Source organism: Paracoccidioides brasiliensis (assembly GCF_000150735.1).
Source record: "Paracoccidioides brasiliensis Pb18 unplaced genomic scaffold supercont2.3, whole genome shotgun sequence".
NCBI classification, from domain to species: Eukaryota; Fungi; Ascomycota; class Eurotiomycetes; order Onygenales; family Ajellomycetaceae; genus Paracoccidioides; species Paracoccidioides brasiliensis.
This window is the reverse complement of record NW_011371360.1, coordinates 1,113,549-1,126,935: the sequence shown is the minus strand read 5'-3', so window position 1 is coordinate 1,126,935 and position 13,387 is coordinate 1,113,549. Positions and strand designations below refer to the sequence as shown.

General features: G+C 48.7%; 5 protein-coding genes across 5 annotated transcripts; 1 reads left to right on the top strand and 4 right to left on the bottom strand.

The window, feature by feature from the left end:
- Positions 1 to 747: 747 nt before the first annotated feature.
- Positions 748 to 3,648, bottom strand: PADG_02720 (uncharacterized protein; the record flags this gene model as incomplete). The annotated part of the gene is made up of 1 exon (XM_010759799.1): positions 748 to 3,648. The coding sequence occupies one exon, from the start codon at positions 3,646 to 3,648 to the stop codon at positions 748 to 750; it is 2,901 nt and encodes a 966-aa protein (XP_010758101.1).
- Positions 3,649 to 6,037: 2,389 nt separating this feature from the next.
- PADG_02719 (dTDP-4-dehydrorhamnose reductase) lies at positions 6,038 to 7,206 on the bottom strand (the record flags this gene model as incomplete). The annotated part of the gene is made up of 3 exons (XM_010759798.1): positions 6,038 to 6,750; positions 6,878 to 6,897; positions 6,995 to 7,206. 3 exons carry the CDS (start codon positions 7,204 to 7,206, stop codon positions 6,038 to 6,040), a joined length of 945 nt encoding a protein of 314 aa, XP_010758100.1.
- Positions 7,207 to 7,993: 787 nt separating this feature from the next.
- PADG_02718 (uncharacterized protein) lies at positions 7,994 to 9,241 on the bottom strand (the record flags this gene model as incomplete). Its single annotated transcript, XM_010759797.1, has 3 exons — positions 7,994 to 8,343; positions 8,429 to 9,097; positions 9,157 to 9,241. The coding sequence occupies 3 exons, from the start codon at positions 9,239 to 9,241 to the stop codon at positions 7,994 to 7,996; spliced, it is 1,104 nt and encodes a 367-aa protein (XP_010758099.1).
- Positions 9,242 to 9,831: 590 nt separating this feature from the next.
- On the bottom strand, positions 9,832 to 10,274 carry PADG_02717 (uncharacterized protein; the record flags this gene model as incomplete). The annotated part of the gene is made up of 2 exons (XM_010759796.1): positions 9,832 to 10,021; positions 10,141 to 10,274. The coding sequence occupies 2 exons, from the start codon at positions 10,272 to 10,274 to the stop codon at positions 9,832 to 9,834; spliced, it is 324 nt and encodes a 107-aa protein (XP_010758098.1).
- A 984-nt stretch (positions 10,275 to 11,258) lies between these two features.
- PADG_02716 (uncharacterized protein) lies at positions 11,259 to 13,066 on the top strand (the record flags this gene model as incomplete). The annotated part of the gene is made up of 2 exons (XM_010760275.1): positions 11,259 to 11,683; positions 11,761 to 13,066. The coding sequence occupies 2 exons, from the start codon at positions 11,259 to 11,261 to the stop codon at positions 13,064 to 13,066; spliced, it is 1,731 nt and encodes a 576-aa protein (XP_010758577.1).
- Between the last annotated feature and the right edge of the window lie 321 nt (positions 13,067 to 13,387).

Here is a 13,387-nt window from a genome sequence, read left to right as displayed (position 1 = left end):
GGTGCAACGCACATAATAGTTCTGAGTTCCCACTTATTCGATCAAGGGACGGCCTCCTGGAAGATACAGACCTGGCTTCAGCGGATGCTGTATGGTTACTTTGATATGTGCGCTGATCTATACTCTTTGTCCGTGACTACGAGGAACTGATTCCTCTTTTATCAATAGGCGGCGTGTGCAGAGTTCCCGTCTGCCGCTTTGAAGTGCTTTATACGCGTCTGGGCCCTTCCCAGGTGGTGTAGAGAGAGATACACGTTCTAGAAACCTTTTTTTCCGCCCACAGAGAATCGAATTGGTGTGATAAAGGATCGAACCCGGGAAATATATTGAAAGGCGGGCAAGGCTAAAACGGGTAGGAGGTCCAGCCTTGGGAAGTTAAAAACAAAGAGGGTATGTGGAACCAAATGTGGTTTTAGGACGCAACAATCAGAACAGGATACCTCCTGTAGGGTATGAAAATGTGAAGCAGAACTGACGGCAAAGAACATATGCACCAAGATGTTGGTGGGCCTTCAGAGGCCTCCAGTGGGTAGTAGTACCCGGATGAACAACGAAACGAACGGGTCGGAGGAGGAATTAACCCCTACATACATAAAAAAGTTACACTCATGAATCAATAATACCAATGATTGAGAGACCTCACATAACAGAAATGAGAAACATAAAATCTCCCCAAGTATGACGAAGCACATGCACTGTAACCAGGGCCCTACAGGATCGAATCAAAAAGGCAGACGGCCCCATTCTTCAACCCCTATCAATAACCGGTGCAGGTATAGGCACCTTCCCCCCAACCCCCTTCCCAACCTCCCCAGCTTCAACCTCCCTCAACAAACTCCCCTCCACAAACTGACTATCCTGGGAGATATCCAGCATCGGCTTCGCAAAATTGTTCCTGTCGCCCGTCGCCACCCCATGGCCAACTTCCGGCGTGTGGCCATGCGAGGTACTGATAGACCGCGCCAGCAGACCTGTGGGTGAGAAAAGGGGCTCCTGGCCTTGACTGTTCGGTTGTGTCGGGGAGGTCTCCGACAGCAACGGCACAGGCGGGAAGGGCGAGTCGTGGTTATTAACCGAAGTGGCTCGTTGGCGGTAGCGGACACTAGTGCTGCGGGCCGTTGAGGAGCGGGCACCGACGCCAACACCACCACTGCGACTAAACGACGACAGATGGGGAATGTCGGGCGAGGTACTGTGAGATTGAGAGAGAGAGGATGTGAGCGATGCTGTCGGTTTGCGCCAAGTGGTTGCGCTGGGGATGACGATTGCGCCTGGGAGTAACTCGGGGCTCGTGGCGGCCTCAACGAGGGGTTGGCCTGGGTCTGTGGCAACGCCACGGCCCTTTCGCGCGTGATGGACTGGCTCTTGGTATGTGGGAGTCAGGTCCACGAGGGGTTTGGGTTTCTGCTTGATGAACTTGGATCTGTTGAAGGAGGCGCTTATGCTGCCATTGGGGCTGGTGGGAAGCGATTGGGCCGCGTAATCGCGACTGCTGCGGCGGCTCGAAGTGGGGGAATTGGGAGGTTCAGCGGCTAGGGTGCCTAGGAGTCCGTGGCCGGTGAAGGGCAGCGGGGGAGCTTCCTTTTCGCGGTCCTCAAGGGCCTTTTTGCGCTGGGAGTATGATTTGCCCAGTAGGCCTGTAGAAGTGAAGGGTTCGGCATCGGATTCGCTGATAGACTCCTTAGTAGATTTGTTGAAGGATGAGAATAGCTGAGGGCGTCTTGAGCGAGTACGGAGGGAAGAACGTTTGGCTATGGATACTGCTTTGGCAAAGGCATCCTTTCGTACTGAGTCGCTTTCGCTAGACTCATACTTGCATGACGGAGGGTCCCGGCCGAGGAGCAGTTGAAACGTTCCAATGGAAGAATCCGAATTCCCAATATCGTTTGACCCATTTGGTATATTTCCGGATTGAGGAGATCTCGTACTTGGACTCAACGCTTGTTTCTCCTTCTTATCTCCCTCACCCATAACATTAACAAGATACCAGCTCCGCCACTGCTGCACAGCCTGATACCACCTAATCGCTGCCTGCTCATCATCCGTGGCAAAGTAATGCACGAAATTCTCCGTGGCCAAAAACATGCTCAATTTCTGCTGACTTTTGATAGCGAAACATACCTTTTTCGGGACCTTAACACGTTTCGCGGTCTCCCGCGAGGAAAGGGAGTAAATGTCAAAGTCAGACAGGTGGCAGATATTCACAGATTCCCCTCCTTGTTTCTTCGCAATAACAACCTGACCATCTGCTCGCAGAGTGACCCAGCGTTTATACCACTTGCCCGGACGTTGGGAGTGGTAGAAGTGGAATACAGATTCTGACGGTTGCTTACGAGGTGCTGATTTAACATCCAAGCCCTCCCTTTCGCGCCTATCCGGTAGCCGTGACACTATCAAGTGGTTCTGCGAATCGGTGTCCCATGAATTCATGACGTCACGAGCGTGCTCATATTTTCGTAATGGCCTCTCCAGGCCCAACTGCTTAAACGATTCTAAAAGGATACACGACTGTGGTTCGATGTTTTCCGGGAGACAGTTTGCTGCTGAATATAGAAGATCTTGTATCTGGGTATTGGGAGTTACTGGAAGGGAGATGGAAGAGTCGTTGCAGGTCACGAGGACCTTTCTTTCCCCAGCGTTCACGGCAGAAACAGGCGCGTCGTTGCCAGAAGTCACCTTGACTTCCTCAGGGCGAATAAGCCGAGGAGAGGAGATCAGTGTCTTCAGTTTATCGCGATGATTGTTATTATGATTATGATTATCGCTGTTGATGTTTAACTTCGAGTGTGAAGTAGGATCCAAAAACATCATCCTCGACAGGAACCCACCGGTCTTCCCTTTCCCTAATTGTTGCTTTGGTTTGGGGCCGTGGTGTTTTGCCGCGGCCCTCTTGTTCGCAGCGAGTTCATCACTCGTGATGCGTTGGACATGGTCCTGATCACCCTGAGTTCTTGGTTCTACAACAGTGCGTAGCCTGCTCGGCTTGGTTGGGGTATTATGTGATTTATTTGTTGCACTGAGTACTTTCGAGCGCTGGACATCGATACTCGTATGGAGTTGACGGGGTCGAGAATCTTCCATGCTGGATACACTACTGTTCCTCTCTTGGGGCAAATATTCTGTGGATGAGTTTGCATTTTCCACGCCGCTGTCCATCGATCTCGCACTCCACGAGTCATTTTTGAAACTCTGACTCGGAGGTTGCACAGGCCCCTGAGGGTAAGAGGCGAAGGAGGAACGCACTGTGTCTGGGTGGTGCTGGTGCCGCGTGGATCCTGCATCCTCTTTCGAGGTGAGCTCGTTCGGTCTCGTTTCGTGAATGTCTTGCACGAAATCCCCCTGCGTATGTTGACCGTCTGGTAATGCCACTTCTGCAGGAAGCGGAGGAGGTGGAGGCACAGAATTGGCAGCCTTCGTTGCACCAGGTTTTGCATGTCGGTATCTTGACATACTTCGCTTGATGGATTCACTCCGGGTCTTGGGGACCGAGGACGGAGGACTACTCTGAGCATTTCCAAACAAAGAGGTGGGACTCGAGGGATCTGGGGAGGATTGCGCTGCCGCATTCTGGATCACGTTTGCCTCAGCGGCGTTCCTGACAGACCGATATCTAGAAAATTTAAGTGCTGTTTTGGGTGTTTGTGTCATTGTGGGCGCAGTTGAAGTCAACAAGGCACCTGGATGATGTAGTTTTCAAATGTGGTCACCAATTCTTTTGCTTGTGTCTCATAAGGTGTCCATCGTATCGCACTCCCTGCCTTTGAAAATGTTAAGAATCTTCCCCGGACGGCCTTGGATGTATATTTCCGTGTGTTGTACTGCCAGGTCCTCCCCAGTCTCGCATTGGTCACACAGCAGTCGCCAAGGCGACCTGAATTTCAAGACAAATCGCCAAATTCCTGGGGCAAATATAAAAGGCGAGCTACATGCGCGAGCTATCGCCTACGAGATATCGGACAGCAGTGGGATATCAATTGGACTGGAAAAGAAGGATGCTGCTCGTGTGGCGGGGAGAGCAGAGCGGCAGGCGGTGGTGCGTTGGTGCGCCACAGGGTGGGGGATTGCCAAATGAGGAGGCAAAAATGAGCTGGCAGAGGGATCGCCCAGACTATATCTCTCTCGATCTCAGCAATATTAGGCGGATTTAGAAGACGGATCTGGCGTTGGCGATCGCGGCTGTGGAACGTGAGGATTGGGAGGTAAATGTACTAGCCAATGTGGCCAGACCCATTAGGCGGCTTGAAGGTTGGAACGGCGTCGATCGGGAGAATCGCGACGGCGCAATTAGCCAGTTCAAAAGAAACAAAAAAAAAAAAAAATAACACGGTTGTGAAGGATTCTCCTGGCTCTGCAGAATGCAGACAGAATACCAGACAGCAAACACTAGCGCAAGAGAGTGCTTGTTCTAACAGCCAAAAAGAAGAAAGATATTAAAAGGGGGGGGGGAGGGGGAAGAAGTCCTTTTTTTTGGGGGTTTTTTTTTTGGGTTTATTTCTGTTGCACTATTTAACTACTCAGAGAAGAAGAAAAAGCGATGTCAGGGTTGTTGAGAAGTTTTTAATCTTATGATTAATCAATCAATGTCTGTCACTAACAATAGCATTAAAATAAATCCCTTCGCTAAACAGTGCAGGGGATCCCTTATTTTTCCAATTTTCCAATTTTCCCCCGAATGGGGTTGGTTTCGAATATACGCTGCTGCGTATAAGAGAAAACTCCCCACTTCGTTTCAGATTTGTTATTCCTTTATTTCCTCTTAAATGACGTTTGTGCGTTTTGATATCCTCTGGCTCGCAACGTGGCGATTTCATGTTTACTTAATTACTTAATATTTACAACTTACTTTTTATCTATTTCTTCCAAACGTCAAACCAGATCGCTCAGAAAACAAGCTTGACAGCGGCAGAGCCCTACGTCCAACCCCAGCCATTAAACGGGCGAATTAAGCTGGGGAAATGCGACAAGGATAGCCTCCAGCAAGGGTAGCATTTTTTTGACTCCGGAAGCATGGGAGCTTATTCTCCTTTTTGCTCATCGTCGCAACCAATCAACATTCTCAAAAACCTGTTCCTTGACGTCAGAATTGCGATGGAGACAGCCCAACCGGCCCATAACGTTCGCAGACCCGGGAGTTGGGTTGAATGCATCAAGCTTGCATCTCAGATCTTCTCGACCGGCGCACTATCTTGCTGAATGGGCGCAAAGTTGGCTAAACAGCTGAATAGATGGGATTGCCTTGTGTAGGTCTTATATAGAGCGAGCTAGCTCGGTTGTTGTCAGATATCATTGCTATATAACCCCATTTTGACAGCTGTTTCACTACATGATAACCAGGTAGCCATTCCTCCTTTGAATGTCTAGAGGTTTTGTTCGGTTTCTACACCTCCGGAGTCATTTTTGATATCATTTAAATATCTATCTAGCATATCCCGTCATACTTCCGTATATGCTGCACATTTCCGATAATTCTCCTGTGCCAGCGTCAATCCCTGACATTTGCAAGCTGCCTCCCTTCCACTGCGTCAGAAATGGGAATCAAGGGTGCAAGAGCTGGCAGACCCCCTTCGTGCCAATGACAGAATTCCTGAGATATCATTCTACCCTAATGTCCGAGGAATATCCGATGAGCGTGTTTTCATCACAAGGCAGCATTGTTACCTTGTGTTCTCCGGCATGTAAGAGGTTGACAGGGCATCATTTTCACATGTGCGGTGCTGAACATCAACGGCATTTAGTAGTTAACACATCTCTAACTACCGATGTTGTAGCTAATTATTAATTAAGGAGCTAGATTCGTTGTTTTTCATGCTTTGTGATAACTCCTTGCAAATCTCCTGTCCCTGCCCCTTATTTCGTTTACATCTACTGATCGTAAATAGCCAAAGCCAACCTGGAGCCTCAATTGATATTACACTCACTTACCCTCTCTTAGTGCCGGAACGCACGAAGCTCCCTCCTCCTAAATCAGTAGGTCAGTAGTACACACACACACACACCCTATCCGGCTTCACCATCAAGTGGGGGACGAGTTTGCAACTCACCACCAGGCAATGAACGACTGCGTTTCAACCCCAATTCCAATTCGTTGCAGCTCCCTCGTCGACAAATGCGTATCATACGGCCTCTGTACCTCCCCTGGCTTCGGCCCCTCCTTCACCGGTATCATCCCAGGTAACGGCAGGCCCAAAATCTCCGCCAGCTTCTGGCAAATTTCATACTTAGTCATCCGATCCTCTGACGAAAACTGCAGGATCCTGGGAAGCGCCTTGACGTCCTCCTCGTCACCAAGATACTTCACAGCGATATCATGGCACACCCTGCCTACATCTGCCGTATGCGTCGGGTATCTTATCGCCCAATCATCCATCTTAATCCCGGCATTCACATCCTGCGCCTTCCACACCGCATCGACAAGAACATTCACCGCGCTCTCGCTATTCTGCTTTGTTGGCCCATACAGCACGGGGACACGTAGGACCACGCCAAGCCCCGACTGCCTTGTCTCCTCTAACACTGCAATCTCGCCATCTCGCTTCGTCTCTCCGTAGATGTTTGGTGGTTCGGTCTTCGCGGAGACTTCATATGGTGCTTCATCTGGTTTGCCGGGGAATACGTAGTCTGTCGAGATGTAGATAAGAAGGATGGATCGGGCAGAGGTTTCTCTAGCGAGGGACTTGGTGGCGGCTACGTTTATTTTGCGGGCCGCGTCTTGGTCTAAGTCGCATTTATCTGGGAAGCGGTTGGCGGCGCCTGGAAGGTTGGGCATAAGAGAAGAGGAATTAGATTTGCGTTCAGGTAAAAGCACAATTGGGCGTAATTTTGAAAATAAGAATTCTCCAGAATTAGGCATATATTTGAGAGAAATAATCTAACTCACAATGCACGACAACCTGCGGCCTTCATTACCACGCACGTACGCATTCATCATCACCATCAGCATATCAAAACAGCCCGCCTCTCTCCCCATTGCGCTTCACATTGAAGATGTACTCACTTCGTCCGATCCAGTAATGCTACAATCTCACTTTCATCTGTCAAGTCCGCCTTGATAATCTCCGCATCTGTATCTGAAGCCGCGGTTCCAGGCCCCGCTCTTGAGAAACCTTGTCCGATAGTTTTCCAATTGAGGCTGTCTCGCTCAAAGGCGTTGAGGACCTGGCGCCCGAGAAGACCCGTAGCACCTGTGATCAGGACTGTTCGTGACATATTCTTTTCTTGGTTTGTTTTGGGGGGGGGGATGTGAGGGTTGAGAGAATAACTTTGTATCTGGTTGGTTGAGGGGTCGATCTGCGAGTGGTTGCGGGTTTTGGGTGGGAACTTTAACTCTCCAACTAGTTAACTACTTGGTAAGGGAGCAAATAACTTCTGCTCAGACTAAATCTCAACGGTTTACACTTTATTTTAATACATGAAACATGGGGAGTTACAGTTGATCATGGTTTTATAAAACTTGAATGTGGTTTTGCAAGTTGAGCCCACTTCTTTAGAGACATGGTCAACTTCAAAAATAATAGTAAACTACTCTGCGCATAGACCAACACATAAACTGGTTATTGCTAGCCGGATCTATTCAATCTCGCCGCCCTCAACTCCAGTGTTAGGAACCAGGATTAGGGCTAATTAAGGTTGAAGGACCTGAGAAACATGATAAAATCACTGCCATCAAGAGCATATAGAGAGATGTAGTATTAATGAGGTGTTGGAATCATATTCAACTTTAAAGCCCACATCCAACTGCACACCCTGTAACTAAAGATATCATCATTGGAGGAGCCAACAGCTTCGAAGTCATTACTGAACACCATCTATCATTAAACGCAAACTGGAGAATAACCCTTACAACAATGAGAGAATTGTCTTTAATAACAACCAGCAGTGAGTGGGAACATCAACAGAATATCAAAACAGCCCGCGCTATTAACTATTGAGCCATCTAAAAACCACCAAATTACCCTTAGCACAATCAGGAAGCGAGCGCAGATCTCGGTGCTAGTTACAACCTGAATTCCTGCCCAACAAACGATTCCGTCAATTTCCACAGTTTCTCCGCCTTCTCTGGATCGGTAGCATACGCAGGCGCCGATGAAATTTGACAATCTATCAAATAAGCACCGGAATGATCTATAGCGCGCCTTATTACAAATCGCTCTTCTTCTTCAAACTTCAAAGGTAACGAATCAATGAGGCCATGAATCCATGAATGCGTACCTTTAAGTGCAGGGTCAAACGCCGCAACCACCGACGTTGCAGCTCCCTGATCTCGAGTTTTCCAGCCTGGTATAGCACTGGCTATTTCTGCCAGTGTTGTTGGGGTCAGATGTCGTCCTAACTCTGTTTGGATGGCTTCATTGGTCGTTAGTAGGGGTGGGGAAAGAAGAAATACAAGATGAAAAGTCTTTGGGATGCAGGGATTGGATCTGGTATATACCTCCTGGATGAATCACGAAAGAAGAGATTCCATAGCCTGCAAGGTGCTTCGCCAGATAAGTGATGAATAGCACATTCGCCGTCTTAGACTGTCCATAGGCAATCAATGACATGTAATGATCCACCCGCTCCGTTGGAAGGCTATACGCCACGAGTGGCCCTGGAAGTCCCACTTCGTCCTCACCAACGGGATGACCGTCGAAGTTATAGTCCTGGAAACGGAACGCGGAAAGGTCAAAACCAACTGACGATACATTGACGATACGGGTTACGCCTGGGCGTTTGATAGCAGCCAGGCGAATTTTATCCATGAGCAGGTTCGTGAGGAGGAAATTGCCGATGTGGTTCGTTGCCAGATGCATCTCAAAGCCATCTTCGCTGATTTCGCGTTCGGGAATGGCCATAACGCCGGCATTATTAATGACAACGTCGATTGCTTCGACAGCTTTGCTGATCTCCGCCGCGGCTTCTCGGACTGAACGCTGTGAAGAAAGATCCACGATTGCGGGTACTACCTGCACTTCTGGAAAGCTGGTATTTAGATCTTTGACCATTGCGTCCAGCTTCTCTTGCGTTCTGCCCGTTATTATTATACAGGCCGGGGCATGTTGTGCAATTGTCATGGCTGTACTACCGCCAATACCGTTAGGATTGGCTCCCGTTATGAGGACTGTGAAGAGGAATGATTAGCATCCGAGAAACCATAGGGTACGTAGAAAATATGTATACCGGTCAATCCTTTAATCTGATCAGAAAATGCTTTAGTAACTTCGGTTGCCGTAGTTTGAGCTCCGAATTTTGAGTGGGACGTCATTTTTGATCCTGAATGTCGCGTTTCACACGGATGGGTAAATAGAAGGATGGAGGTCACGACTTGATACTATCCGAAATCAAATTTGCCAGAGTAATTATAATAGAGATAGGATATGCCTGAGACTCCTAGCAAGGTTCGATTTTCTGTAATCTTCTTCTTCTTCGTTTGCTTGATTGTTTCCATCTCTATGAATTGGTGACCAACCGCTCCATTTATATAGACATATGGGGTCTGCTTTACACGGCAATAATGGACTTTAGGATAACAACAGTAACGGAGATTAGATGTTACAATAACGAATCCTTAACTTAATGCCGTACTCAAAGGAAAGTTTTCATTGAATCATTGTAGGGGGGGTTTAGACAGGAGGGTGTTTCCGGGTGCCTGCGAATAACTTCAAGTCCTCCGTGTCGGTGAAATTCTTCCCGATTCTAAATTTATACGGCCGTAGTGAGATCACAGCAGCACAGAATTCAGGGCTACTTTTAGCTACTTTTCACATTCTTAAGGGCTTCTTTCGCACTATGGAATGAAGGTGCCTAGATGGGGTCGGGACAAGTTATCCCGCAGTTAGTTACGGTCCGATTTTTTCATTCCGTCCAATTGTGACTCGCGAAATGCTCAGGTTCCATGCCGTTGACACCACCTTCTCCGTGTTGTTCGGCGAACTTCGACCCCAACTCCATCCCGACCAACAACGCGACGATTGGATACGAGCCGGCCGGTAACAAAGCTTTATGCACCGACTTACTCTGTTTCCCTTGGCCGTTGCGTTGTAATCTACAGCAGTGCATGGCATCTTGTCACAACATCTCTTCGAGTTTTCAAAACATCGTGGGTGTGTTCTCTGCAGAAACACTACATACATATCCATGGCTTTCATCTGGATGAACACTCACTCCCTAGTTCTTACCGCCCCTTTGGCGAGATCCACCTCAAAATTTAAAGGGTAGTTCGTTTCGCGGAGAAGCTTCTGTAGGCTCTGTATCATGTTGGTCGTTGCGCATTCATGAAGAAGAGCTGGACCCGGCATCAGCGGGCTGATCCCTACATGGGTGAACAAACGGTGCCCCAAAACTCCCTCTCTCCTACTTTTAACTGTATTGAATACCTTTAGTCCTCTAAAGTCTAGATTCGAGGGGTTTTAAGGCCTTTTGCAGGAGGTCACCAAACGGGGAATTCTTGACTTTTCATGGCTTTTGGGGTGAACTTCTGCTGCCCTGAAGAGGAAGAAGAGGTTTTTAGAATTGGAGGAGGTTGAGCAAGTGCTGAGATGGTAGTAGAAATATTGTGATCACAGAGAAATGTTTTATCATTTGAAGAATGATAAGTTAACAAGAAAATGTGGATTTTATAGACATATCAATGTCGGTCACTGCAAGATGTCCGGAATCTGCAGGTATCAAAAGCCCAAGGCACTAAGAAAGCCCACATCATTAACTGCCACGGTTAACTAAATCTTAGGCTTCAGACCACTATTTGAAGTTAAGGCTGCCAGTTAAGATTTAGGGCACTGTCACCGAAATCTGCAGCATGCGTAGGCCTGAGAGTCTCTAGACTCATCCACAGGGGTTGCGCCTCATTCTGGGCAGAACGTTTATATTATGTTAAGAGTGCTGATTGTGACACCTGTACGAAGTTAGTTGATATAAATATATAACGTTGAGGCCAATAGCCTTATGATTGTTATTTACTTCATAACTGATTAATCGATTGAACATCAACGTGTAAAATTACCGCTGGACAAATTTGAGGTTCCGCTAGTTAGTTACGTCATACCCATTGGCAGCCAACCATCGAACACCGTTTGCAGGCACCCTCTCGATGTCAATACCGGAAGCCAGAGTAAGATGGGCTAGGACGACGTCGCAATGCGCAGACACAACTAATAAAATTAACCATGAAAATAGCAAATAATTGCAACAACGGTGTGTTCTCCTATTCATCCGCGATCCGTCCTGATCTTCTGTTGTTGACTGATAGTATCCGTCTTAGCTTCCAACGAGAGGATCCCACCATGGCTGAATCGAGAATACTCTCTTCTCAAGCATCATCGCAAACAGGAGTCAGCCTGATAGCCTCTACACAACATCTCCGTCAGAGACCCTTTACTCGTTCGGTGGTGACCACTTTCTCTGAGCCCTCGTCGAGTCTTCCTGGGCCAGGCAGGTTGCGGCGCAGCTCGACTTTCTCTGATACTGTTTTAGAAGCCCGCCAGTCCATCAAGTCTTCGACGGATGATCTGATTTTACCCCGGGTTGATTCAAAAACTACACCCCTGGCCCATAACAATGAGTCGCATTGGCAGTCTATTCCGCTGGCGCTGGCGCTGTTGCCAGCCGTCTGGGGTCTCCTCTTTACCAATGGAAGCGCGATTGCAACAGATATGACCTTGCTGGTTCTGGCGGCCATCTTTCTCAATTGGTCCATTCGATTGCCTTGGTAAGGAGAGCCTACTCCAGAAGATATACTATTTTATATACGTAATGTTCTTCATCGACTAACAATATCACTCTCAGGGACTGGTACAGCTCAGCGCAAGAGCTGAACCCAGGACTTCCGCAAGAAGTGGCATCCGACATGGATTTAACTATTGAGGTTCCCGAATCCGAACCCAATAACGACGAGGAAGAGAACAAAAAACAGAAACATTCATCTACAAGCTCTCCAACGACACAACCACGACAATCCGAAGTTGCCAAAGCAGCAGTCAAAGAACTCCGCCGTCACGAACTAGCAGCTCTAGCATCCTGTTTCCTCTTCCCCACAATTGGCGCCTGGCTCCTTCACCAATTGAGATTGCAACTCTCCCGCCCCTCCGAAGGCCTCGTGTCCAACTGTAACCTAACCGTCTTCCTTCTCGCAGCCGAAATACGCCCATTCTCGCACCTCCTAAAGATGGTCCAGGCACGCACCCTCTACCTCCAACGCCTTGTTGCAGCAAGCAACACCCAAGACCGCCACGAGAGGATCGACGCAAGCAAAATCCACGACCTCTCCACCCGCCTCGGGGAGCTGGAAGTCCATATCGCTAAATTCGCCGCCAGCAAACATCAACACCAACACCAGCATCATTATCACTTCAATCACCAGCGCCAATCCCAATCCAAGCCGCAACTTCAACCGCAACAGTCCCCCGACAGCCCCATAAATGACCCCCTCTCCCCAGCCCCCATTGCTAGCACACCAACCCCCCCCGACCAAATCTCCACAGACCTCTCAGCCCTCACCCGCGCCATGCGCCGCTACGAAAAGCGCACAGCCCAATATGCCCTTGCAACCGAAACGCGCCTGCAGTCTCTCGAGAAGCGGCTGAACGACGTCATCGCTCTAAACGCCTCGACGGCGCAGCAGCTCAAATCCACACCCACACCCACATCCGCAACGACGACGAAGACGAAAACGACGACGACGTCGACAACAGCAACAGCGCTGGCAGCAACGACACCGCACCGCCTTTCGCTTTTGACGTTGTTGAATTGGTTGTACGGCATGGTCATGCTGCCGGCGCGGGCATTGTTGGGATTGATGTATTTGCCGTATCGGGTTGTGGGACAGGGGGTTGGTTGTGTCTTTGCGTGGTGGGCTGGGAGTAGTAGTGGCGTAATAGTCGTAGAGGAAGCGGAGGACAAGAAGAAGGGGAAGGGATTGGCGGGGGAACCAATGCGGGGAAGCCGGGGGGGTGTAATTACTAGGCGGAAGGGTGGTAGTAGTAGTAGTGGAACTGTTATTATCACCGATGGAGGGGCTGGTTTGAGACAACCCTCTCCGCCAGCTTCGATTTCGGTTTCGAGTGCGGGTTATGGAGCCTGCAACTCTGATTAACTACTTCCACGGATGGTGTTGGTAAGTTGCAACAACGAGCGCTGGGGGCGGGATGGATGACCATGTCGAGTTTACGGGAGGTATGATTTCCCCAACGCCATTTTCTTTTCTTGATTTATTTATTTATTCGGATTTGGACTGCGATGTGCTCTTGTTTATACCCGTGCATTTTTTTTGTCTTTCGGGCACACTGGATATTTTCTTTCTCTTTTCCTGAGTGGTTCATCGTTCCGGGATAGCTATTTGTGGGTTGGGATAATATCTTTATATATTTTGCGGGGGCCTTGTAGATGTATGCCTATTCGGCTTGAGGAGTGGAGC